Source organism: Cervus canadensis, chromosome 22 (genome assembly GCF_019320065.1).
Source record: "Cervus canadensis isolate Bull #8, Minnesota chromosome 22, ASM1932006v1, whole genome shotgun sequence".
NCBI lineage: Eukaryota > Metazoa > Chordata > Mammalia > Artiodactyla > Cervidae > Cervus > Cervus canadensis.
This window is the reverse complement of record NC_057407.1, coordinates 51,629,920-51,656,174: the sequence shown is the minus strand read 5'-3', so window position 1 is coordinate 51,656,174 and position 26,255 is coordinate 51,629,920. Positions and strand designations below refer to the sequence as shown.

The window sequence follows — 26,255 nt, the reverse complement described above, 5'->3', positions numbered from 1 at the left end:
CTGGAGTGGATAGCCATTCCCTTCTCCAGGGGATCTTTCTGACCTATGCATAGAACCCAGGTCTCCTGGGTTTCCTTTCTTTCCTTTTTATTGTATCAATATGAGAAGAGGGGTATTACCACCTACTCTGGTAATCATTTCACAATATGTAAATCAGTCAATCATGTTGTTTACCTTAAACTTATCCAGGGATGTATGCCAATTATTTCTCAACAAAACTGGGAAAAAATTAAGCTTAAAGTGTGAACTGAGGGGACCTCCCTGGCAGTCCAGTGGTTAAGACTCTGTGCTCCCAATGCATGGGTTGTGAGTTCAATCTCCGGTCAGGGAACTAGACCCCACAGGCCGCAACTAAAGATCCCAAGTACCGCAACTAAGAGTTGGCATAGTCAAATAAATAAATATTTTTAATTAAAAAAAAACACATTCTATATCAGCTCCTGTGGAGAGTCCCTTGGGAACTCATTGTACTGTATGCTGACAGGGTCTCATCTCAAACTCATCCCTCAAGTCTTTGTGATTTCTCACCCCAAAGTCACTGTAGACAGTGACTGCAGCCATGAAATCAAAAGATGCCTGCTCCTTGGAAGAAAAGCTATGACAAATTTAGCGTATTAAGCAGAGACATCACTTTGCTGACAAAGGTCTGTCTAGTCAAAACTATGGTTTTTCCAGTAGTCTTGTATGGATGTGAGAGTTGAACCATAAAGAAGGCTGAGCACCAATGAATTGATGCTTTCGAATTGTGGTGCTGGAGAAGACTCTTGAGAGTCCCTTGGACTGCAAGGAGGTCCGACCAGTCAATCCTAAAGGAAATCAACTCTAAATATTCATTGGAAGGACTGATGCTGAAGCTGAAGCTCCAATACTTTGGCCACCTGATGCAAAGAGCTCACTCATTGGAAAAGACCCTGATACTGGGAAAGATTGAAGGCAGGAGGAGAATGGAGAGGATGAGATTGCTGAATGGCATCATTGACTCAATGGAGCAAACTATCTCCATTTGAGCAAACTCCAGGAGATAGTGAAGGACAGGGCCCAGGAGTGAGGTGGAGTCCACACCCCTGGGGGCAGCCCTGGTGGAAGGGGGATAATTACACTCTCTTCTTTCAGGCAGACAATTCAGGAGACATTCTGTGGACTTTCCAGGAGTCTTTGGCAGAATCACAGTCCTGTCGCCCAGAGTGAGAATTATGATATACATCCTCATGTAGGCTTTTGCCTCTTTCCACCTGTCCAATTTGGACAGCTTCTCAGATCACATGCACTCAAGCCCTTGTTTCATGTTTTACTTTGAAAAGTATAACTGCTAGTTGCTCCAACTGTTAGTCATGTCTGACTCTTTGCAACCCCATGGACTGTACCCCGTTTTAGGTCCTACAGAAATGTTAGGTCCATGAAAAGTAGGAAGTAAAGAGATAACCTGGAGTAAAAGGCAAATTTGGCCTTGCAGTACATAATGAAGCACGGCAAAGGCTAACAGAGTTTCTCCAAGAGAATTCACTGGTCATAACAAACACCCTCTTCCAACAACACAAGAGAAGACTCTACACATGGACATCACCAGATGGTCAATGCCGAAACTGATTGACTACATTCTCTGCAGCCAAAGATGGAGAAGCTCTATACAGTCGGCCAAACAAGACCAGGAGCTGACTGTGGCTCAGATCATGAACTCCTTATTGCCAAATCCAGACTTAAATTGAAGAAAGTAGGGAAAACCACTAGACCATTCAGGTATGACCTAAATCAAATCCCTTATGACTATACAGTGGAAGTGAGAAATATATTCAAGGGATTAGATCTGATAGACAGAGTGCCTGAAGAACTATGGATGGAGGTACATGACATTGTATAGGAGGCAGTGATCAAGAGCATCCCCAAGAAAAAGAAATGCAAAAAGGCAAAATGGTTGTCTGAGGAGGCCTTACAAATAGCTATGAAAAGAAGAGAAGTGAAAGGCAAAGGAGAAAAAAAGACATAAGCATCTGAATGCAGAGTTCCAAAGAATAGCAAGGAGAGATAAGAAAGCCTTTCTCAGTGATCAGTGCAAAGAGATAGAGGAAAACAACAGAATGGGAAAGACTAGAGATCTTTTCAAGAAAATCAGTGATACCAAGGGAACATTTCATGCAAAGATGGGCACAGTAAAGGACAGAAATGGTATGGACTTAATAGAAGCAGAAGATATTAAGAAGAGGTGGCAAGAATACACAGAAGAACAATCAAAAAAGATCTTCATGACCCAGATAACCATGATGGTGTGATCAGTCACCTAGAGCCAGACATCCTGGAATGCAAAGTTCAGTGGGCCTTAGGAAGCATCACTACGAACAAAACTAGTGGATGTGATGGAATTCCAGTTGAGCTATTTCAAATCCTAAAAGCTGTGAAAGTGCTGCACTCAATATGCCAGCAAATTTGGAAAACTCAGCAGTGGCCACAGGACTGGAAATGGTCAGTTTTCATTCCAATTCCAAAGAAAGGCAATGCCAAAGAATGCTCAAACTATTGCACAATTGCACTCATCTCACATACTAGAAAAATCATGCTCAACATTCTCCAAGCCAGGCTTTGACAGTATGTGAACTGTGAACTTGCAGATGTTTAAGCTGGATTTAGAAAAAGCAGAGGAACCAGAGATCAAATTGCCAACATCTCCTGGATCATTGAAAAAGCAAGAGAGTTCCAGAAAAACATTTGCTTCTGCTTTATTGACTATGCCAAAGCCTTTGACTGTGTGGATCACAAAAATTGTGGAAAATTCTTAAAGAGATGGGAATACCAGACCACCATACCTGCCTCATGAGAATTTCATGGACCTAACATTCCAAGTTCATTGACCTAACATTCCAGGTTCCTATGCAATATTGTTCTTTACAGCATCAGACTTTACTTCCATCACCAGTCACATCCACAACTGGGCATTGTTTTCTCTTTGGCTCTGTCTCTTCATTTTTTCTGAATTTATTTCTCTACTCTTCTCCAGTAGCATATTGGGTACCTGCAGACCTGGGGAGTTCATCTTTCAGTGTTATACCTTTTTGCCTGTTCATGCTGTTCATGGGGTTCTCAAGGCAAGAACACTGAAGTGGTTTGCCATTCCCTTCTCCAGCAGGCCACGTTTTGTCAGAACTCTCCACCATGACCCGTCCATCTTCGGTGGCCCTACACAGCATGACTCATAGTTTCCTTGAGTTAGACAAAGCTGTGGTCCATGTGATCAGTTTGATTAGTTTTCTGTGATTGTGGTTTTTATCCTGTCTGCCCTCTGATAAGGATAAGAGGCTTATGGAAGCTTCCTAATGGAAGAGACTGACTGTGGGGGAAAATGGGTCTTGTTCTGATGAGTGGGGCCATGCTCAATAAATCTTTAATCCAATTTTCTGTGAGAGACTTAATATTTTTGGGATCCGAAATTATTGCAGATGGTGACTGCAGCCTTGAAATTAAAAGACCCTTGCTCCTTGGAAGAAAAGCTATGACCAACTAGACAACATATTAAAAAGCAGAGACTACTTTGCTGAAAAAGGTCCATCTAGTCAAAGCTATGGTTTTTCAGTAGTCATGTATGAATGTGAGAGTTGGACTATAAAGAAAGCCGAGTGCTGAAGAACTGATGCTTTTGAACTGTGGTGCTGGAGAAGACTCTTGAGAGTCCCTTGGACTGCACGGAAATCAAACCAGTCCATCCTAAAGGAAATCAGTCCTGAATATTCATTGGAAGGACTGATGCTGAAGCTGAAACTCCAAAACTTTGGCCACGTGATGTGAAGAACTGACTCACTGGAAAAGACCCTGATGCTGGGAAAGATTGAGGGCAGGAGGAGAAGGGGACAACAGAGGATTAGATGGTTGGATGGCATCACCGACTCAATAGACATGAGTTTGAGTAAGCTTCAGGAGTTGGTGATGGACAGGGAAGCCTGGCATGCTGCAGTCCATGGGGTCGCAAAGAGTTGGACATGACTGAATGACTGAACTGAACTGAACTGGACTGTAGCTCGCTAGGCTCCTCTGTCCGTGGGATTCTCCAGGCAAGAATATTGGAGTGAGTTGTCATTCCCTTCTCTGTAGAACCTTCTCAACCCAGGGATCAAACCTAGGTCTCCTGCATTGCAGGCAGACCCTTTACTGTCTGAGACACCAAAGAAGCCTGTTTCACTTCTAGAGGAACCCAAATTAAGACAGTTTGTTCCAGAAGTGGCCTAAACAGCAGATCCTCATGATGTTGAGTCTGTACCTGGATTTCTCATTTCCTGTACGTCAAGACAGCAGTGAGAACCCTAAAGTAGTGCTCAGTGGGGGGGCGACAGCCTCTGGTTTGCAAACACAGGCACTGAGGCCCCACCAGTACAGGCCTGGGAGGAGACACAGGCAGACAGGAGCTGGCATCTGCCCTAGCTCTCCCTGTGGGTCGGGGCTGAAGGACGGGGTGCTGGTAACTGTAAGGACCCTGAGCTTGGCTGGCTTTTATTAACGGATTGGCAGCTTTGAAGAAAGACTGGCTGACAGGCTCATATCATGCGTCCACACAGGGCATTCTGTGTATGCTAGAGGCTTCCGTGGCAATGTTGAAAGAGACCTACATCTCCTGCCAGAAAGATAAGGCCAGGACCTAATGGGGTGGAAGGGAACCCTGGGAGCGGATCTCAAGGGGACAGAACACGAGGAGGGAGGGGGGTGCATGGACATGGCTCATTCTCCCAAGATTCGTGAGCTTTCATCTTGGTAAAGGCATTCAATCCATCCCTGTGCGGCTGGAACCCGGACTTGATGTTGACCTATGGGAAATGAAGTGAGGTGCCAGGACTGCAGTGCAATCCTAAGGAAGGTGTGAGACAGCTCTAAGAGACAAGAAGGTAAAGCTGGTGACCAGACACCTCACCATCTGCCTACACTCCCTCAGCCTGGCCAGATAACGCGCCCTTCTGTCAGGAAGGCGGAAGCGAGGAGGGCCCTGGAGACCTCACGCACCCTGAGGGCTGCGCTCTGTGGGCAGGGAATGGCAGAAGACACTGCTTCGTGTCTTCGAGGGTGATGAAATCCTGGCATACCCAAAGAGGGGCCACCTAACTGCCAGTGGCCGGTGGACATAATCACCATCACTATGACTGTGGTGGCAACCGGGGCGTGTTGACCTCAGAGGTGACCTCGGGCAAGGGCTGGGAAACCATAGCGTTCCCAGAGGGTGAGACAGCTGGGCAGCCAGTGGGGCTCCAGATTGATGTGTCTCATAAAAGACAAAAAAATCAGTCACTCGTGAACAAACGGCTGAGGTCAGCCACGACCATGAGAAATCACGCCTCCTTCATCCAGGCCCCAGCTCTGAGGCGGGATCCAACTGAGGGAGGGTCCCCTTGCGTAAGGGCCCTGTGATGCCACCCAAGTACACATGATAAAAATTCCTTCCCCAATGGGACTTAGGGCACCTTTGTCCTAAGGGAAGGGCACCCCTAGGCCTTGTGAGGACTGTCAAATGCAGTCTAGGCTGACACTGATACCAGGACTTCTGAAATGCTGTCATCCCCACCTTGTTGCTCTTTGGGAGGCCACGGGAAAAGGGCGACGTCCTTTTCACAACAAGTCAGAGGACCTACTCGATGGCAATGTCCCCAGCCAGGAGTGTAAATTGGGATGGTTTCCCCAATGGCTCAGCAGTAAAGAATCCGCCTGCAATGCAGGAGATGCGGGTTTGATCGCTGGACTGGAAAGATCCCCTGGAGAAGGGCATGGCAACCCACTCCAGTATTCTTGCCTGGAGAATCCCATGGACTGAGGAGCCTGGTGGGTTACAGTCCATGGGGTCACAAAGAGTCAGACACGACTGAGCGTGCACTCAACTCAACTTACTTAACAACCTCCAGAACCTTCCACCTGAGTTAGAGCCTACGGTTGGGGGAAGGGCCAGAAGATTGTCCTGGAGCTACCCACTGCCCACCTCCACCCAAGAGAAATCTGAACAAGCCCACAGTTCCTCCTGAAACTGCAGATTCCTGGTGCCTCTTCCACAAGAGACTCAGTGGACACCCTCACCACATCCGCAGTCAGATCACCTGTGAGCCCTGCCAGAAGCAGGCTGATGCTGGGAGACCACTTGTTTAACCGAGCACCAGCCCCAGGGGAGGCTGTGGAACACCAACACCATTTTATTTATTTATTTATTTATTTTTTTTTTTTTTAATTTTTTTATTAGTTGGAGGCTAATTACTTCACAACATTTCAGTGGGTTTTGTCATACATTGATATGAATCAGCCATAGATTTACACTTATTCCCCATCCCGATCCCCCCTCCCACACCAACACCATTTTAATCCTTTCAAAACTGTCACTAAAAAGCATCAAAAGCAGTCTGTGAGTGGGCGTGACAGCAGGACACCTTCTTTCTCTTGCTCCAGGGATCTGGTACCCGACCTGCTCTGTCCCCGGGACCTTGACTGCCAGGACACTCTGAGCTGTCACGGTAGTCAAACAACAGTGTGTGATTCAGACCTGGAGCAGAGGCAAGTCTCTGAAAGAAAGCTTAGAAAAGCAGCAAGTGGGGGGACTTCTCTGGTGGTCCAGTGGCAGAATCCACCTTCCAATGCAGGGGACATGGATTCAGTCCCTGGCCCCCGGAGTAGGATGCCGCAGGGCAACAAAGCCCGTGTCACAGCTAGAGAAGATAATGTGCTACAAGGAAGACCTGAGTGCGCAACTAAGACCCAACTCAGCCAAACAAATAAATCAAAAAATGTTTTTTAAAGGGGGATAATATGGACAGATGCAGAAGCAAGAGACGTCACCTAAGAGACTGCCTCTAACTGGTGCCTGCCACAGCCAAAGTCAACAGGGAACATCCACCTCACGGCTCCAAAGCGACCCCTCTCCAAGCTGAAGGACCTGAAAGGATCCAGCTTACTGGAGCCAGCTTCCTTAATCTCTGGGCTGTGGCACTACAAATGGAAGTAAGACAATCAAGGAGTGGGGACAGGAGGAACGAAAGCTGTCTTCAGAGTTTACTCCCCCAAAATATATGCAACGGAAAACCAGCCTTCTGTGCCAATTCCACCCCTTTTCAATAATTAGCACCGGAACCAAAGACTGAAGAGTCACAGTTTTATTTCACATGTGCTCGGGTGTGGGAGCGTCAGTATTTACAATACATGAAGTCATAGCACTCAAAAAAAGTAATTCCAAGCAAGTCAAAGCCCAGGCTTTTCCAAGCCACCCCCACCACCCCAACCAATGAGCACAGTGTATGCAATAACTGGAGAAAAAGGCCAGAGCACAAGTGACCCCAGACCAATACGTATCAGGTAACTCATACTGTCCAGTACAGCAGTTTTAAAGTTATTGACAATGTTTAAGATTATTTCAGTGGTAAATAAGCCTTTCTTTTAAAAAATTAAACATAACATCAGTATTTACATCACCAGGTAATGCGAACATGCCTCAAGTTTCTTAATCCTCAGGACTAAAAATGATTATATTTGCATTATTCCTGCACACTCCTCCACGTGAATAAAGAAATAAAAGGAGATCAGTGCTATCACAGTTATGGGTCATGCTGATTATGTGAAGATAGTTAAGTTGCTCACTCTAATTCAGTTAAGCACCTCTGCATGGACCTCCATCCCTAGGCCCTACATACCCTCTCAACTCACCCCAGAGGCTCCACAGCCTGGAGAATCCCTGACATGAGCTGCTCAGCTCCAGGGTGACAGAGACACAACCCTCCTAGGCTGATAGTACCCTAGGGGTGAGCAAAATGGGATTAAGAGAAGGGGGGAAGACAAGGGTGGAGAGGTGTTTACACTCATGGGCTTCCCAGACCCCTCAGTTCACAGAACAAGGGGAAAGAGAAGCAGTATTGCAGTCACCTATAAAACACACTTTCATTGTGCCAGAGCAGGAGCCCTTTCAAACATGAAACATCATGGAAGCATCATTACATCAGACAGAATGGAGAAGCAAAACCGCCACAGTGAATGAACAGTGATAACCAATATGGATCTGCAGGAATTTGTGAATGATCTGCTATAGCTTATGTATTTACTCATTTTATTTATTTATGCTTGTCTTATTCCAAACAGATTTTTGTTCAGCATTCCAAATGACCGTGGATGGAAAGAATACATTTCAGTGGAAGAGGAAGGAAAGATGGTAGAATAGAAAAGACGTGAGCACAGTTGAGGATCAGTTCCCTATCCTCCAGGACTCACAGACATTTACAGATTTAATTCTATCCGCTCCTCTCAGAGAAGAGGTAAGTGCACATTTCATTAATTTAAAATAAAATTAAAAATATAAAATAAAATTTTAAAGGTTAAAAACAGTTAAGAAAGTTAAGACCTAACTTTCCACAGAGAAAAGAATCAAGTCAATTTGAAATAGTATTTTAACTAAGGATAAAAATATATCTTGAGCTGCATTAAAACAAATAAACCTGCATCCAGTAGATTTCATCCTATTAATATTTCATAACTATTTTGAATTCATAAAATACACAGTAGGATACATATGTAATTATACTGGGTTGTTAGGAACCAAAATTTTCAATGTAAAACAGAAGCAAATATAAAATCAAAGAAAGTTAATTAAAAATCCTATAATCATAAAATCTCTATACCTTCCACTCAATTTTGCTATGAACATAAAACTGCTCTAATAAATAATATAACTTAAAGTTTTCCTTTTTCTAAAAAAATATTTATTTCCCAGCAATAGCCATAGAAACAGCTTAGAAATGACAACAGCTCATCTAGTCCCTTAAAGTATAGTCTCTAAATACTTCCCATCAAAAGAAACCAGCGCTCCTTAAGAAATTAGTTAATCCAAGTCTGGGTAGAATATATACAAAATAGGCCTAAAACAATCAATAACTATTATCAACAACAAAATTACATAGAAGCAAGTTTGAAAGGGCTCCTACTGGCTGAAGAGGGGCTATTTTGAGCATCAAAAGATTTAACATTTCACTGGATTGAAACACATCAGACATGTAAAAACAGTCAAATTCAGAAAACTCCTTCCCATGCAAAAGAAAAGCTTTTTGGTCATCCTTGAAGTTTGCTGGGGTATCAGTTCATTATCCTGAAAACTCAAGAGTAAAGGGGAAGAATCAGCATCGCTCTTGCCTTTGCTACAGACTTTTCCAGAATAACCAAAAAACTGATGAAGAGAATTCTTTGTAGAAAAACCATAGCTAGTAAATACAGAAGAAATGATGTGATTAAAAATCCTCATTTTGGGGGCTGATGGCCGAATTATACCTTTTTTTGGTCACACTGTATTGCTTGTGGGATCTTAGTTCCCCAATCAGGGATTGAACCTGGGCCCTCAGGAGCAAGAGCTCAGAGTCTTAACCACTGGACTGCCAGGGAATTCCCAGGATTATATTTCTCAGTGCCACGAAAATTCCTTCAAAATACAAAACTGAGGTAAAAGAAGCTTCCGTTGTCTCTTGAATACATTAAAGCCAACTAATTATTCCTAGGAAGTCTACTTGGTATTCTGGCCTACTAAATACATTCTGTATTAAATGTATCAAACTTAAAAAACCACCATTTTACAATCCCTACTAATGACTTCAGGCAACAATCATCAATGATTCCTGAAACCTTAGATGAAAAGATGATGTGGAACTTTCTAGTCGTGGAGCCAAGCTGACAACACCTGATCAACCTCAGCATCCCTGAAAACAGTGGAGTCTTCCTACCAAAAAGGGCAAAAGTTGAACATGAATCTGTCCAACTTCTAGCTCTAACTTTAATAGATGTCCACCTCTATCAGTTTACAGAAAATATGAAGGACAGTATATGTCAAACACCACCACAAATCCAAAATGCAGGAAAATACCAAGATATAAATCCAGATAACTTGAACAAATAAATAACACAGCATAAGAAGAGAAGATATCTTAAAGACTTAGAGAGACTTATGAAATATATATAATATATGGACCTTGTTTTTAGATCCTGATTCAAACAAAAGAACTATAAAGTGACACAATTCCTCAAGAAATCAAAGGAAAAAACTAAACCTAAAGCTAACAGGAGGGAGGAAATAATACAAATTAATGCAGGGATAAGTGGCTCAGGCAGTAAAAGATCTGCCTGCCAAGCAGAAGACCCAGGTTTGATCCCTGGGTCAAGAAGATCCCCTGGAGAAGGAAATGGCAACCCACTGCAGTATTCTTGCTTGGAGAATTCCATGGACAGGGGAGCCTGGCAGGCTATAGTCCATTAGGGTCTCAAAGAGTCAGACATGACTGAGCAGCTAACACTTTCCCTTTTCAAGTGAAATAGAGAATAGAAAAAAAATCAATGAAAGAAAGAGTTCATCTTTTAAAAAGATCAACAAAATGGACAAATCTTTAGCTAGATTAAGAAAAAACAGATAAAACTCAAAATTAGAAATGAAAGAAAAATGCTACAGCTGATGCTACAGAAATAAAAAGGATTATGAGACTATTATGAACAACTGTATGCCTACAAATTGTGTAACATGCAACCTACCAAGAAACATACAACCTACATAGACTGAATCATGAAGAAATAAAAAATCTGAACAGACCAATAACTAGTAAAAAGACTGAATCAGTATTGAAAATCTCAAAGAAAAACCAAGAAACTGATGCTTTGAAACTGATAGTCGCTTAGTCATGTCCCACTCTTTGGGACCCCATGAACTATATAGTCCATGGAATTCTCCAGACCAGAATACTGGAGTGGGTAGCCTTTCCCTTCTCCAGGGGAATCTTCCCAACCCAGGAATCGAACCCAGGTCTCTCACATTGCAGACAGATTCTTTACCAGCTGAGCCACAAGAGAAACTGAAGTATACTAGAATGGGTAGCCTGTCCCTTCTCCAGGGGATCTTCCTGACCCAGACATTGAACCGGGATCTCCTGCATTGCAGGTGGATTCTTCACCAACTGAGCTAGGGAATTCTACCAAACATTTAAAGAACAGTTAATGCCAATCCTCCTGAAACTATATGAATAATTAAAGAGGAGGGAACACTTTTAAGTTCATCCTATGAGAACAACATAATCCTGACATCAGTGCTAGATAGGACATAACAGAAGAGAACTACAGGCCAATATCCACATCCTTGGTTAATACTGATGCAAAAATCCTCAACAAGTATCAGCAAACTAAATTCAACAACACTTTTTCTTTCTCTTTGGCTGCACCACTTGGCTTGTGGGATCTTAGTGGCCTGATAAGGGATTGAACTGGCACCCTCAGAAGTGAAAGCGCTAAGTCCTAATAACTAGACTGCGAGGGGTTTCCCTTAGCAACTCTTTCTATCAGTACATCATGACCAAATGGGACTCAGAACACAAGAGTGATTCAACATATGAAAATCAATGGGTTGCACCTCTTAACAGGTTGAAGAACAAAAACACGATTGCTTCAATTGAGGCAGAAATCTATTGGTAAGATTCTATACCTTTTTATGATAAAACACTTCAACTATGAATAGAAAAAAATTACCTCAACACAATAAAGGCCATATATGAAAATCAACAGCTAACATCATACTCAGTATGACAGACTGCAAGTTTTTCTTTCATGATCAGGATGCTCATTCTCACCACTTCTAGTCAAGATACTAATGGAAGTCCTAGCCAGAGCAACAAGGCAAGAAAAAGAAAGAAAAGACATTCAATTGGAAAGGAAAAAGTAAAATTATCTCTGTTCACAGAGGACATGATCTTACATGTAGAACACCCTAGAGAGTCTCCCCCAACCCCCATACACAAACAGTTATTAGAACTAATGAATGAATTCAACAAAGTTGCAGGATATAAAATCAACATACAAAAATCAGCTGCGTTTCTATACATTGACAAGAACAATCCAAAAAGGAAATTAAGCAATTCCAATCAAAATGGGATCGAAAAGAATAAAATGCTTGGGAATAAACCTAACGAAAGAGGTGAAAGACTCACACACTGAAAACTACAAAACACTACTGAGATTTAAAAAGACTCAAATAAATGGAAAGACATCCCACGTTAATGGACCAGGAGACTTAGAATTGTTAAGATGTCCGTATTACCCGGTGTGATCTACAGAGTCAGCGTAATCTCTATCAAAACATCAAGAGGATTCTTTGCAGAAATGGAAAAATTCATCCTCAAGTTCATATGGAATTTCAAGGAACCCCAAAGAGCTAAAAACAACTTTGGAAAAGAAGAACAACATTGGAAGACTCATACTTGCTAATTTCAAAAGATATTACAAAACTATAATAATAAAAACAATGTTACTGATATAAAGACAGACAAGTAGACCACTGGAATAGACGGGCCTGAAATAAACTGTCACGTATATGTTCACCTGATCATCAACAAAGGAGCCAAGACCACCCTGGAGAAAGGACAATCTCTTAAACAATGTTTTGGGGAAACTGGATATCTGCAAGCAGAAGAATAAAATTGGATCCTTACTTTACACCATATACAAAAATAACTCAAAACAGATTAAAGACTTAAACATAAAACCTAACGTTTAAAACTCCTCAAAAAAAAAAAAAAAAACGTGGGGGAAAACTTCATGATATTGGGATTGGCAGTGACTGCTTGAATATGATACCAAAAGCATGGGCAACAAAATCAAAATAGACAAATAGAATATCAAACTTAAAAACATTTTCACTTCAAGGGATACAATCAATGCAGTTAAAAGTGAGTCTATGGGAGATAATACTTGCAAATCATATATCTGATAAGCAGTTAATATCCAGAATATATAAAGACCTACAACTCAAAAACGAACAAACAAACAAAATCAAATACTATGACTAAAGTGGGCAAAAGACCTGAATAGACATTTCTCTAAAGATGCTATACAAATAGCTAACAAGCATATGAAAACATGCTCAACATTACGAGTCATCAGAGAAAGGCGAATCAACACCCACAGTAAGTTCTCATCTCACACTACTATCAGAAACAAACACAGATGATAAATTTAGGTGAGGATGCAGAGAAACTGGACCATTGTACTGCTGGTGGGGCTGTAAAGTGGTCCAGCTGCTATGGAAAGCAGTACAGAACTTCTTCAAAATGGGAAAAACAGAAACTACTATATGACCCAGCAATTCCATTCCTGGGTATATACCCAAAAGAAGAGAGAGCAGTGTCTCAAAGAGATATCTGCACACCCATGTTCAAGCAGCACTGTTCATAACAGGCAAGGGGTGAAAGTAATCCAGGTGTCCACTGATGGATGATCAATAAACAAAATGGGGTAGATACATGTAATGCGGTATTATTCAGCCTTAGGAAGGAAGTCTTGTCAGATGCTACAATATGGATGTACAGGGAGGACATTATGCCAAGTGATACAAAAGACAAATAATGTATCATTCTGCTTATATGAGGTACCCAGAGTAGTCAAATTCATAGAAACAGAATGTGAAGTGGGAGTTACCAGGAGCTGGGGGTGGGTAGGGGCATTGTTGTTTAATAGGTACAAAGTTTTAGATCTGCAAGATGAAAAAGCTCTGAAGAGCTGTTGTACATCGATGTGAATATACTTAATACCACTGAACTGTACACTTAAAAAATCACTAAGATGATAAATTTTACGTTATGTGTTTTTTTTAAATCACACACACAAAAGACAATTGAAATAATAATAAAAAAAAACCCCTGAAAACTAATCCTTATCCAGTTAACTGCATTTGAATCCTATACTTACCTATAATAGATATAGCTACTTAATCCTCAGACAGTGGAAAAAACACTCTTATTAAGAGGTAGAAGACCTATTACAGCTTCTAGCCCCCAGTCTCCTAACTAGGTATTAGATGATATTAAAGAATTACTGTGAATTTCGTCGGATACAATAGCATTATGGATATACTTGTTAAAAATTGATTCATACTGAAGTATTTTAGGGTGAAATCATATTTTCTAAGATTTGTCTTAATATGCTCCAGACAAAAACAAAGAGTGTGGGGCTGGTGTAGATGAGAAAGAACAGTGGAATAGTCAGTCATAAATGTTGAAGCTGGGTGATGGGCACATGGGAGCTCAGTTGCTGTTTTCTCTACTTCATGAATACTTTCAAATTTTCCCAGTAAAAGGCTTTAAAGAGAATAAACAAAGTAAGAGGGGAAAAGGATGGATGGATGGATGGATGTCTGGAATGAACAGCAGAAGGATAAATGTAAGGGGATTTTCTAACAATAGTATCATACTACACATGCTACTGTTAATTTTTAGAAAGTTTTTTGTTTAACTTGCATTTAACAGATTAAAAAAAAAAAAAAAACTAGAATGCAATTGAAAGCATTTTCAAGCTTCAAGTAAATGTTTCTCACCACCTCCCCTGGCAACAAATAAATCAAAGACAGTAAATGAGCAAAGAACGGGGGAATATAGGCGCCCGGGGGCCATGGAGAGCAAACCACACATGCCCCTCCGACCATATCTGAAGAGAAATGGAGAAATCCCTGCTCGGAAAACTTCCACCATAAAATCAAGGAACACAAACCAAGCGTGAGAAGGTGTTGCTGACTATTCCTTGGGCACAGAAGATGCACCTGCCCTGTTTCTGTTAAGACAGGAATCCATCAACCAAGGACCCCAGAATAAGGATGACAGGGCACAAGATCAAAAAATACTGGCACTCAAGCAGAGGAGAAGAGACAAAGATGCAAGATGAAAACAGGACTGACGCAAGTAAATCCCATCCAGCTCAGGCGCCGGAAAGATACCCAGTGAAGAAATCAGTGAAATAACAATTGTTGCAGCAAGAGAGACACACACGGCCTGTTGCACCATAAGGTGGAAGACAAATGGCAGAACTGACATAGACTGGGGGGATCCAAACAAGCGAGTCAGAGAGCCAGGGGTCCCAGCTGGGGTCAGGTACGAGAGTGAGGGGGTTTGGGAGAGCGACCTTTCTGAGACGGGGAGAGGCGGGGAGCTTGAGTGATGCCACGGAGAAGGGAGTCAGAGAACTGGAGCTGAGCTGGGCGCTGCCCAGGGCAAAACACTTCCCCCTCCCACGACCCCACCATCTGCAAAATGTGTTCAAAGGAAGGCTCTCCAGGGTCCCTTCCTTGCTTCTAGATAAGTTTTTCTCCAAACATAATCCTGACTGTAAGGACGATTAAATACAGGGGGTAAACAGGAAGGAAACCACTGAAATCTCCACTCAAAGATGCATTTTAAACTTGCCTGGAAGGCCGGCTGTCAACATATTGGCTGCCTGGAAACAAGGGAGGTGGTCTCCAGGATCCCCCAGGGTTCCACTGACCAAGAAAAGAAGCAAATGATACTTGCCTGGGGAAACGGAGAAATGCCCTGGCCAGGCGGAGTGTACACAGGGAGACAAAAGCAGGCAGAGAGGCAGAGGAAAGCAACGCCAGCAGCTGCCGCTCTGATAAGCCCCTGGGCATGGCACCCACTCCCATTCCCTAGGAGTGGCTGCTCCACAATTTCTCTGGGCACCTGGGACCAACAGCACCACTGCACGCCCCATGGGATGCTTTAAAATTAGCAACATCGAGTGCTTCCTTGTGACCGAGCCCTGGCAACTGTTGCAGCACATGGTTTGTGTTTTTGTTTTCACCATGTTTTAATACCCTCCCCTCAAAACAATCTTGAGGTACACACAGTAATTATCCCCATTTCAGGGTGAGGGAAACTGAGGCTCAGTGACGTCAAGTTTGCCCAATGCTGCCTGACAAGTGAGCAGGAAGGTGAAGAGCGCCCCCCCACCCTGCCTGCCCCCGGGGCAGAGATCACAGAAAGATTCCCACTGAGGCCTTTTCTATCAGGATTTACTGCTAGCCCACGGTCACAGGGTCCCCTGTCTCTGGCACAGAGGCCAGCCAGTGGGGTCAGGGCTGCTCCAGACATATTGACCCCTGCCTCTTTTTCTGTGGATCCAGCAGAGGGATGGCCTTCTGGTTCCATGACCAAAGCGCAAGGGTAACTCTGATGGGTTCAGCTGGAGAGGAAAGATAGCCCAGCATCCCAAAGCCAGGACCCCCAGGGAGGAAAGGCCCTGGCCACTCCCGATGCAAGCCTTAACCTCGCATTGGGAGAGCGCGAACCTCCAACCTGGGGTGGAGGGTGTGGTCCTCAGTTTCCTGGCTGTCCCTCCCATATAACAGTTGCCCTGAATTGAAACTGTCTAACCCCGTTCCAGGGCCGGCCCATGTAGTTATGATGGACTGAAATCAGCCTCAAGGAGAGCACTTGGAAAGGACATCAGGTTCCAGGCCCTTCTCGATACTGTTACTTGTGTTTGAATCCCGTTCTCACCTGTAAGGATTCAGGCAGTGGGAAGAACACTTCTGTTGGGAGGCGGAAACCTGGCTCTCAGCCCAGAATCTCCCACAACCCTTGCAATGTTGCCAGTGCCCTAACTTCCCTTTGCCTTAGTTTCCTCATCGCTCAGCAAGGGCAAGTTGTCTGTCCCGAATCACTCCATCCAAGTGTTGTAATACAAATGGAGTCAAGGTTGGCAAACACCCTCTGAATTCTAGGCAGCAGCACCATGACCTTCATCTTGTGGTGCTCACATCCCTCCACTCCACCCCCAATCCCAAAGGTCCAGCAGCCAGTTAGAGAGCATCAATCAGGGCCCAGAGGAACAGGAGGGACCCTGTATTCCAGACGGTTTGGCTGGTGCTCTCAGTAAAGGTGACTCTGATAGAACCAAGAGGGAAAAGTAAACCTTCTTTCCAGCAGCCAGAGGGGCCTCCATCTTGCCTGTTCTCCCAGATTACCTAGCCCCACTGCCCCTTCCCCAGAAAGCTCAGGATCACTGATTTCTGGAAACTGCTTAGGCTCGAAAGAAGATTTTTAGAACACCAAGAGTCCCTTCGCTGTTCCACTTGCCAGAGGCATCGCTATTCAGCAACCCCTGTTTTCAGGACATCCTTGTGAGTTCTGCAGAGAAGGGCTTACTTCACATCATTTGGAAAATAGATGCCCGTCCTTACACATGTTACTTGAGTGGCCTCACAAATGCATATGAAAAAGCAGGTGGTCATCTGCAGAGTTAACCTCCCTGGACTTGCCAGGCAGCCTCAGCACAGATCACGGTGCCAGCCAGTCTTGTGACAAGTGTGGGTTGGCAGGGGAGGCTGGAGGGGGTAGATGGGCGGCCTGCCCTGCAGAGGGATGGGGACAGAGGACAAGGGCAATGAGGAGGCAGGTGCACAGGGGGCAGGCAGGGGTGGGGTCAGGGGGCGGGCCGCAGGATGAGCTGGGTAATTTCTGCCCGGCTGCCCAGACGCATGGGTATCCCATAATAGGCCGTGCCTGGGCTCACATATACAAATGTAGACTTGGCCACCTGGTAGAGACCAGCAAAGAAGGGGTTCAGGAGATAGGCTGCCACGTTCAAGGGGAAGATCTGCCCAGCATGCGTGTGCCCAGAAAGGATCAGGTTAATATCTGGCCGGGCCTGGAGGGCTCTCTTGGCAGCCAGGGGCTGGTGAGCTAGCAGGATGGTGGGGTGGTCCGGGCTGCAGCCCTCCAGGGCCTTCTCCAGATCCATGCCATGGCCAGTGTAGTGCAGGATGTTCGCTTCGATGTCGTCCACCCCAGCCAGGCAGATCCAGTCGTCATCCTCACTGTGGGCCCCGGTGGCAGAAATCCTCACGTTCTCATTGTGGAGGGGCTGGACGTTCAGGGACATCAGCAGTGCAAACCAGTTGCTGACATCTGACGTGTAGTACTCGTGATTGCCCGTGACGAAGTAGGTGCCCAGGCGTGAACGCAGCTGGCCCAGAGGAGCCACAGCGGTGCGCAGGACAGAGGCTTCGGAATCGCACAGGTCGCCCACGATCACCGTGACGTCCGGCTCCAGCGTGTTCACCATCCTCACAAACATGTCCATCTTGGTCCTGCCCACCGTGGGGCCCAGGTGGATGTCCGAGAGGAGCACGATCTTGAGGGTGTTCATGGAGGGGTGCAGCCGATGCATGGGCACCTCCACAGTGGTCACCGCTGGGGGCTGGGCGGCGTTCAGCAGCCCCACCACGCTGAGCACCGTGGTTACCACCACCACCAGTGCCGGCCGGAGGGCCAGCTTCCTGGTCTTGTCAAGGCTGCCCACCGCCCTGCCGGCGCGCCAGGCCAGGAGCTGGTAGGCCTGCTCCATGCCGCTGAGGACACAGAGGAAGCAGAGCATGATGACATACGCCCCAAGGCAGGTGTAGGCAACCAGGGAAAAGAGATAGGGCTCCTCGGCCACTAGAAAGATCATGGTGAAGAAGCTGGAATGCGCCAGGGCCAGGAAGGCCGCGACGATCATCTTCCAGAGCTGGAAGCAGGCTGACTCTGCAGCCGGGGAATGCCTGAGATTGCTGACGGTGCTACGCCAGATGTAGATGGAGCCGAGGAGCATGAGCGAGTTGGCAAACAGGGCGAGCTGCAGGCGGAACAGGCATCGCCAGGCCCTGAACTCCAGGCTCTCCGCCAGGTAGGACCGGGAGACAACCATGGACACGAAGACAGTGCCGGCAGCCAGGGCGGCCTTTGCGCCCAGGGACAGCTGCCTGAAGATCGCCATTGCCTCTGCTCCTAAGCGGACACCCCGCCAGCTCTGTGCGGGCGAGCTCTGGAAGGTGAGTTCCTTAGATAGGACAGTGGCCAAGGACAGGTTTCCAGGTCAGCTCCGCCTGCAACCAGGAACCGGCGTCAGCTTTGTGATATGAGAGTTTTCTTGTCCCCTGTCAAAACCTGAAGGCCACTTACATCTGCCCAACCAGCCTTGAATCCAAGCCACTCAAGTACCAGTCAGTGAACTACAAACGCACCCGATTGTAACAGGATGGGCAGTTTCCCTCTCTTACAGTTTTCTGCGTGTTTCAAGTATTTCCACAATATGTATATGTACTTTTATAATAAGAAAAACATTATTCTAAATCAGCGGTTCTCAAAGTGTGGTCCAGGGAGACCCTTTGGCTGTTGGCGTTGGGAGGAAAGGGGCGGGGGGTGTCCACTGACTGTTTTCAAAAACAGTACTAGGCCATAACCATTCTCTCATGAGTGTACAGTGAAGTTTCCAGAGGTTACACGACATGTGATATGGCAAAACTGAATGCAGAAGTAGCTATGAGCATTCAACAGTCATCTATTAAGACAGACATGAATGGATCCATGTATATGTACAGCTGAGTCCCTTGGCTGTTCCCCTAAAACTACCACAACATTGTTAATCGGCTATACCTCAATACAAAATAAAAAGTCAAGTTTGAAAAAAACAAAGTCTAATCTCTAAAAACAAAAAAGACATGAAAGAGATTTGCAAAAATGTACAATGTCACTTTGTGCCCTAAAAACTGGAGAGAACAACTTACTTTTAAAAAATATATATTGTTTCTTAACATATAGTTTTAAATGGTCTAACTGCTAAGACAGTTACAGTTTGAGAACCGCTGTTCTAAAGTGTAAACCAGGAAGCCATGGAAAGCTAGTCTGCTGGTATTTTTTTTCAGCTGTAGGCCAAGGAGGGGAACTGAGGCAACTGACATAAAGATTCCTGGGGTGGCGCCAGTCTCCTGGTTGGTCCTCCTAGCTGGCTGGCTCCCCAAAAAAACTGTGCAAGGGAACTACAGACCTGGATAGACAAAGGTTAGGAAATATTCATTTGAGGTGACCTTTTCCCAATAAGACCCAAAATGAAAATATTTTCAGCAGTTGTTTTCCAAGTAAGATTCTCAATCTTGCTTTTAGATAAATGTAGGCCTTTTTTTTCCTGTTTCTGTTCTAGGCACTTTATTAAAAAGCCTCTTATCAGAGGGTGTAATTTGCGAGTCAAGTTCACCAGCTTCTACTTATAAAAGAAGCCCCAGACTCAGCCCACCGGAACTCTGGAGGAACCAAAATTAGTTCCCAGAAAGTGTAGAGAGAAAGGCGCCCGTTTCAGGTCCCCACTCTCATCTCCCAGCTCAGATCTCCCCACCCCCACCTTTCCAAGGCCAGGATGCTGACCTGCACAGGAGCGACCCCGAGTTCCCTCGGCCCCTACCTTAGCTCTGCCGGACTGAGGCTGTCCTCCCGCAATAGTGCACGACTCCCCCCTTCCCCGCCCCGCCCCAGCGCACACCTCGCCCGGCCAGACCTCCCTACAGCAGCGCTGGCGGCCACCTGCAGCCTGCCCCTTGCCCACCGTCAAACGCTGAAGCTTTGAAAAACCCAAGCTTTAAAAGTAGGCGGAGGGAAGTGGCGACACGGGCAAGAGACGTCCTCAAAGAGAACACCCCGAAGGTAATTAATCCAATGTTCCCACTGCTGGGGCCTCTCCTGACCCCACTATTCTCCTTCCGGAGCGCACCGCAGAGCGCAGGCAAGCGAGGCGCGCCAAGCCCGAGCCTCCGGCGCCCTCCAAGAACGCGCGCTGCTCAGAATCCCACTCCCGGAAACCCGCAAAGCTGGAAAGCACCTCATCTCAGCCCTCGGTTGCACCGATAAGGAAGTGGCTCTCGGCGACAGAGGCGGCAGGAGCGGAACTCACGAGCGACAGAGCTGCTGGTAAGGACGCGCGCCCCGCCCCGCCCGCCCGCGACGGGAAGGCCGGCCCACTGCCTGAGCTTCCCCGGGGGGGCCCGGGCGTGCCTCGGGGTCCCAGGACCTCCGCCCCGGGGGGCCCCAGGTGGCCGCAGCCCCAGCCCGCTTCCCCGCCAGCGTTCCCCCGATTCATCATTTGTGCGCGGGGGTCCTGTGGACTTACGTGCAAACCATGCGCAGAGCCCAGCAGCAGCGGCACCAGCAGCAGGGCGAGGAGGCGAACGACCCCCGGCATGTCCACTCTCGGGCCTCTCGGCTCCGCAGTCAGCCCGGGCAGCCGGTCGGCGTCACTTGACCGAGGACCGGGGCCTGGCCCCGCCCCGCGCCGGCTCCGCCCCGCGCCCCGCCCCGGCCCGCCGCCGCAGCCGCGGAGCCCGGAGCCGGGGCAGGCGAGAGCCTGGGGCCACACGCGGCCGCGTGACTCCAGGGCAGTGTTATCTGACCCCGGCCGGCCTCCGCCGGAGGGAGGAACCTTTTGCATAGACACTCGGGAGTACTCGCTGTCAGCAGCTTGATAACGCACCTCGGGTTTGGACCTTAACAAGGGTCTCCTTGCTTCCCGGCTCCCTGGACACGACAGAAACGGGCCAGATAGACCTAAGTGGACTAGATGGATCCTCAGCCCTTCATAGGGGCAGTCTGAAAAACATCCAGGGGTCCGCCAAGTGTGGTCCCTGAACCAGTCTTCTATCTGGTACGTGTTAGAATTGGAAAGAACAAGGCCTCGCCCAAGAAACCCTAGGGATAGGGTCCAGAAATCTATTTTTACAACCCTCCAGGTCGTTCTGACAGCACGCAAAGCTTGAGAACCATAATTCCAGGTTACTGATACATTAAAAGGTGTGGTTCAACTGTGGCAAAATCTTCAGGAATGCCTACCCTCAAGGCACCCGGGTCTGCGGAATTTTTATTTCATGCTGGATTTTGAGAGATAAGAATACCAACGGCTCCCATCTTTCAGTTTTGCTCTTAAGCCACTCAACATCCCTGTAATGCAAATAGGTCTGTCAAGTAGAATAAAATATCTAGTATGATCTCTTTTTTACACTTGGGGAAAGGGAGACTCTACTGTGAGCTAACCAGTCCAGGACTGCTGGTTACCCCTAGATCTGAACCTGAAGTTCTTTTCCTACCTGGTTGCCAAAACTCTCTGCAAATCCCCCCTTTGCATTTCTGCACTTTAATCAACTTTAATCAAAACTGAGTCTCAGAGGAAGGTGTGTTTAGGGAAATCGCTTTCAAATATATATATGTATATATATTTTCCTGCTTTATTGAGTTACGTTAACATTCTACTGTTGTGGAATCCGCAATCACGAAACACACCTCAAAGGACACAAGACAATGTGGAGTGCCATTTATTACGCCAGCAGGTCCAAGGGGAATCAGTTCCCAACAAGGACCTTGATGTTTCCCAGAGGCCCAGTTTTATAACCCTCCCCACACCCACCCCCACCCCCCCACCACGGGAGTGGTTACATGTTAGCAACCTCTTTGTTGTGTATGAGGAGTTTTACAACAAGTAGGTGCTAGAAGAACAAACAATTAAGGTTAAAGGTGGGGAACAATGATTATACATCAACGGGGGATATAATCCCATGGTTAATCTAACAGGGGCAGCCTGAGTCAACTACAGTCTCCCTTTGCCATCTGTAGGGAGGGAAGTCTCCAGGAGACCTGGTTTTCATTAGCAATGGTTTTCTCATTCTTGGGCAGGATTCAGGCCCAGTTTACATCCTGTCTTTAAGACAGATGACAGGCTTCAAGGTGGAGTCTCTCCTGCTTTCCTCACACTGGCCCCAACACTACAAAATGCACTCATATTAAATATATTCACTTGCTGATGGTTTAGTTGCTAAGTTGTGTCTGACTCTTTGTGACTGCAGGGACTGTAGTCCACCAGGCTTCTCTGTCCTTGGGATTTCCCAGGCAAGGAACCTGGGCTGGGTTGCCATTTCCCGCTCCAGGGAATCTTCCCCACCCAGGGATGGAACCCAAATCTCCTACATTGCAGGCAGATTCTTTAACACTGAACCGCTAGGGAAGCCCATGTTGTTAACTTGAAGACTTGAGGTTAACAGTAACAGTATAGGGTTAGGGGATTCCCTGGTGGTCCCAGGATTCGATCCCTGGTAGGGGAACTAAGATCCCACAAGCCAAACTGCGAGCACCAACCCCCCAAAAAAATTAGTTTATTGATAGACTCCTTGACTAAACTTTAACTAGGCTTCTCTGACTAGAGAGACTCTTCTAGACTCTTCTAGACCTGGATCTTGGCCTTCTGTGCATGACCTGTCCTTGCCTGCCCCGAATTGTGCAGTCTTAGCAAATTAGCAAAAAAAAAAAAAAAAAAATCTTAGCAAAGAATCCTGCTAAATCAGTTTGGGAATAACCCCCCAGATCTTGTTATCTGATCAAGTTACTTATCCCCATCCCACCTCTTCTTGACATCTAACTCTTTGACTGACCCTTAGCAAGAATCCCTTGAGACCTCCTCTTACAATTTTCCACCCACAAGCCCCTAACTCTGCTGGTTATAAATCCCCAGCTCTCTTTGCTGTAGTTAGAATTGAGACCCATCCCTCTCCACCTGTGGTAGTAGAATTGAGCGTTATTACAAAAATCTTGAAGAAAATCTTCCTTACCACTTTAGCAAATATCCAATTTTTTTTCTTTAGCACTGTTTTTTCTTTTTTTTTTTTACAATTTGCAGACCTTTTTCAAACTAGTCTGGTTTTTAACAATGAGAGTGATGGTTATCAAAGACAAGATTAGTGGTTATGAGACTTCTCTGGTGGTCCAGAGGCTAAGACTCTGAGCTTCCAATGCAGGGGGCCAGGGTTCGATCCCTGGTCAGGGAACTAGCTCCCACAGCAGAACATGCTGCAACTAAGAGCTTGCATGCCACAACTAAGACCCGGCACAGCCAAGTAAATAAATAAAGTAATAATAATAAAGAATAGTGATTACTTATGAGAGTGAGGGCCTGAAATGGGAAGGGCCCCCCAAATTTTGTATCTTGAACTCGAGCGTGGTTACAGGAGTACTCGCCGCTTAGTCATTCATGTTTTGTGTCACTTCCTGTATCTTCTTCTTCTTTTTTTTTTTTTGACCTTGCCTCACGGCATGTGTGATCTTAGTTCCCCAATGAGGGACCGAACCTGTGCCGCCTGCAGTGGAAACACAGAATTCTAACCACTGGACTGCCAGGGAATTCCCTGTAATTGCTTTTAAAATTAGTTTAAAAGTTATTTGGGGGGCTTCCCTGGTGGCTCAGCGGTAACGAATCCACCTGATAATGGAGGAGACATGGGCTCAATCCCTTTTCTGGGAAGATCCCACATGCTGCAGAGCAATTAAGCCTGTGTGGAGGACCTGCGTGCTGCAAGTACTGAAGCTCGTGTGCCTAACGCCTGTGCTCCACAAGAGAAGCCACTGCAGTGGGAAGCCCATGTACCGAAACTACAGAGTAGCCCCCACTCTCTGCAGCTAGAGAAAGCCCACCCAGCAACGAAGACCCAGCACAACCAAAAATAAAAATAAAGAAACCTTAAAAAAAAAAAAAAAGATGCGGGGGACTTCCCTGGCTGTACAGTGGTAGAACTCCATACTTTCACTGCAGGGGGGAGAGGGTTCAATCCTTTGTCTGCTAAGAACTAAGACCCCACAAGCCTTGAGGCATGGCCAAAAAAAAAAGATATGAGATCTAAATGTTAGCATCCATGAGTAAAGTTGTATTAGACTACTACCCCTTCTGACCCACTTCGTCCTGCATGGGACTGCTTTGGAATCACAATGGCAGTCGAGCAGCTGAAACAGAGCCTTTGTTGTTCTTGTTTAGTCCCTAAATTGTGTCCGGCTCTTTGCAACCCCACTGACTGCAGCATGCTAGACTCCTCTGTCCTCCACTATCTACCGGAATCTGCTCAAATTCATGTCCACTGAGTCAGTGATGCTATCCAGCCCTCTCACCCTCTGCCTCCCTCGTCTCCTTTTGCCTTCAGTCTTTCCTAGGATCAGAGTCTTTTCCAATGAATCCACTTTTGCATCAGGTGCCCAAAGTACTGGAGTTTCAGCTTCAGCATCTATCCTTCCAATGAATATTCAGGGTTAATTTTCTTAAGGAATGACTGGCTTGATCTCCCTAACGTCCAAGGGACTCTCAAGAGTCTTCTTCGGCACTCAGCTTTCTTGATGGTCCAACTCTCATATCCATACATGACTACTAGAAAAAACATAGCTTTGTACCGACCTTTGTTGGCAAAGTGATGTCTCTGCATTTTAATTCACTGGCTAGGTTTGTCATAGCTTTCCTTTATGAGCCACAAAACCTAAAATGGATTGTATCTGGCCCTTTACAGTAGAAGCTTGCCCAGAGAGTATAGATGGCAGTTTGTTTCTGAGATTTTAGCGCCAGACTCTGTGTTACAGTTGAACTGGAAGTGATAATAGCCGTGGTTGTGCTAAAGGCTTTACCAGCAGTGAGTCAGTCTGCGTCAAAACCTAGTTGCGTGTTATTATCCACATTTCACGGATGAGAAAACCGAGTCAGAGAAGAGGTACGTGCCAGGAGCCACAGAGCCAGGAAGTAATGGGATCTGTAGTCTCATTACCTGACTGTAAACACCAAGTTATTTTTTATCTTTATTTTTTTATTGAGGTATAGTTGATTTACAATGTTATGTTATTAATAGTTTCTGGAGTATAGCAAAGTGGTTCCAGTTTATTTATATGCATATATATATATAAATGTTCTTTTTCATATTTTTTTCATTATGGTTTATTGGAGCCTGGGTTATCTTCACAAGGCCATGATGCTTCTGTGCCTGCTTTATTTGTAGTTTCTGTCTAGGTGTGCACACACAGTATGTGCTGCTATTTTGTGCAATGTTCAGTTGTGTGCAGCTGACTCTGCGACCCCATGGACTGCACCCCACCAGGCTCCTCTGTCCATGGAATTTTCCAGTCCAGATTCCTGGAGTGGGTTGCCATTTCCTTCTCCAGGGCATCTTCCCAACCCAGGGTGAAACCCACATTTCTTGTGTCTCCTGCATCGGCAGGCAGATTCTTGACCACTGTGCCATCTGGGAAGCCTCATGTGTTTGTATCATATATATAATTATACATTAAAATAAATATACATTTATTACATGTATATATATAATTATACATGATATACATATTATTACATGTATAGGATGAGAACAAATTATGGAGCAAATAAGGCAGAATGTTAACAATCGATGAATTGGGCAAAGGGCATATAGAAATTCTTATATCAAAATAAAAAGGTTATTTTAAAAATATAAAATAAAGCCTCCTGCCTACAGCTTCAGACAGTTCTGCTGTGTAGCAATCCCTCACGCTTCTCACAAGTCTTTAAATTTTCTGATGAAGAAAGTCATAAGACCTGTATCCTGGGGTTAAATTGTGCAACCAACCAATGGGTATGATTATGAAACAATCAGTCAGTTCATTTCAGTCTCTCAGTCGTATCCGACTGTTTGCGACCCTGTGGACTGCAGCACACCAGGCCTCCCTGTCCATCACCAAATCCCAGAGCTTACTCAAACTCATGTATCTCGAGTTGGTGATGCCATCCAGTCATCTCATCCTCTGTCGTCCCCATCTCCTGCCTTCAATCTTTCCCAGCATCAGGGTCTTTTCCAATGAGTCAGTTCTTTGCATCAGGTGGCCAAATTATTGGAGTTTCAGCTT

General features: G+C 45.6%; 2 protein-coding genes across 4 annotated transcripts in view; both read right to left on the bottom strand.

Moving 5' to 3' along the window:
- Positions 1-21,616, bottom strand: part of GLB1 (galactosidase beta 1) — a 101,718-nt gene extending 80,102 nt beyond the window's left edge. The window contains exon 1 of the mRNA XM_043443159.1: positions 20,701-21,616. Within this exon, the coding sequence (XP_043299094.1) occupies positions 20,701-21,018 (318 nt within the window). The 5' untranslated portion in view covers positions 21,019-21,616. The remainder of the gene's footprint in view (positions 1-20,700) is intronic.
- On the bottom strand, positions 13,581-20,835 carry TMPPE (transmembrane protein with metallophosphoesterase domain). Of its 3 annotated transcripts, none has more exons than XM_043443160.1 (2): positions 20,701-20,835; positions 13,581-18,646 (listed from the first exon to the last, which is right to left on the bottom strand). In XM_043443160.1, exon 2 carries the CDS (start codon positions 18,535-18,537, stop codon positions 17,203-17,205), a length of 1,335 nt encoding a protein of 444 aa, XP_043299095.1. In that variant the 5' UTR covers positions 18,538-18,646; positions 20,701-20,835; the 3' UTR covers positions 13,581-17,202. The 3 variants fall into 3 exon arrangements, with proteins under 3 accessions (XP_043299095.1, XP_043299097.1, XP_043299096.1); XM_043443162.1 differs by lacking the exon at positions 20,701-20,835 and adding an exon at positions 19,999-20,608; XM_043443161.1 differs by lacking the exon at positions 20,701-20,835 and adding an exon at positions 20,413-20,608.
- Positions 21,617-26,255: the final 4,639 nt, after the last annotated feature.

What these genes read in the sequence shown, in the direction of transcription:
- TMPPE (XM_043443160.1), bottom strand. Translation starts at nt 18,537, where the DNA reads ATGGCGATCTTCAGGCAGCTGTCCCTGGGCGCAAAGGCCGCCCTGGCT.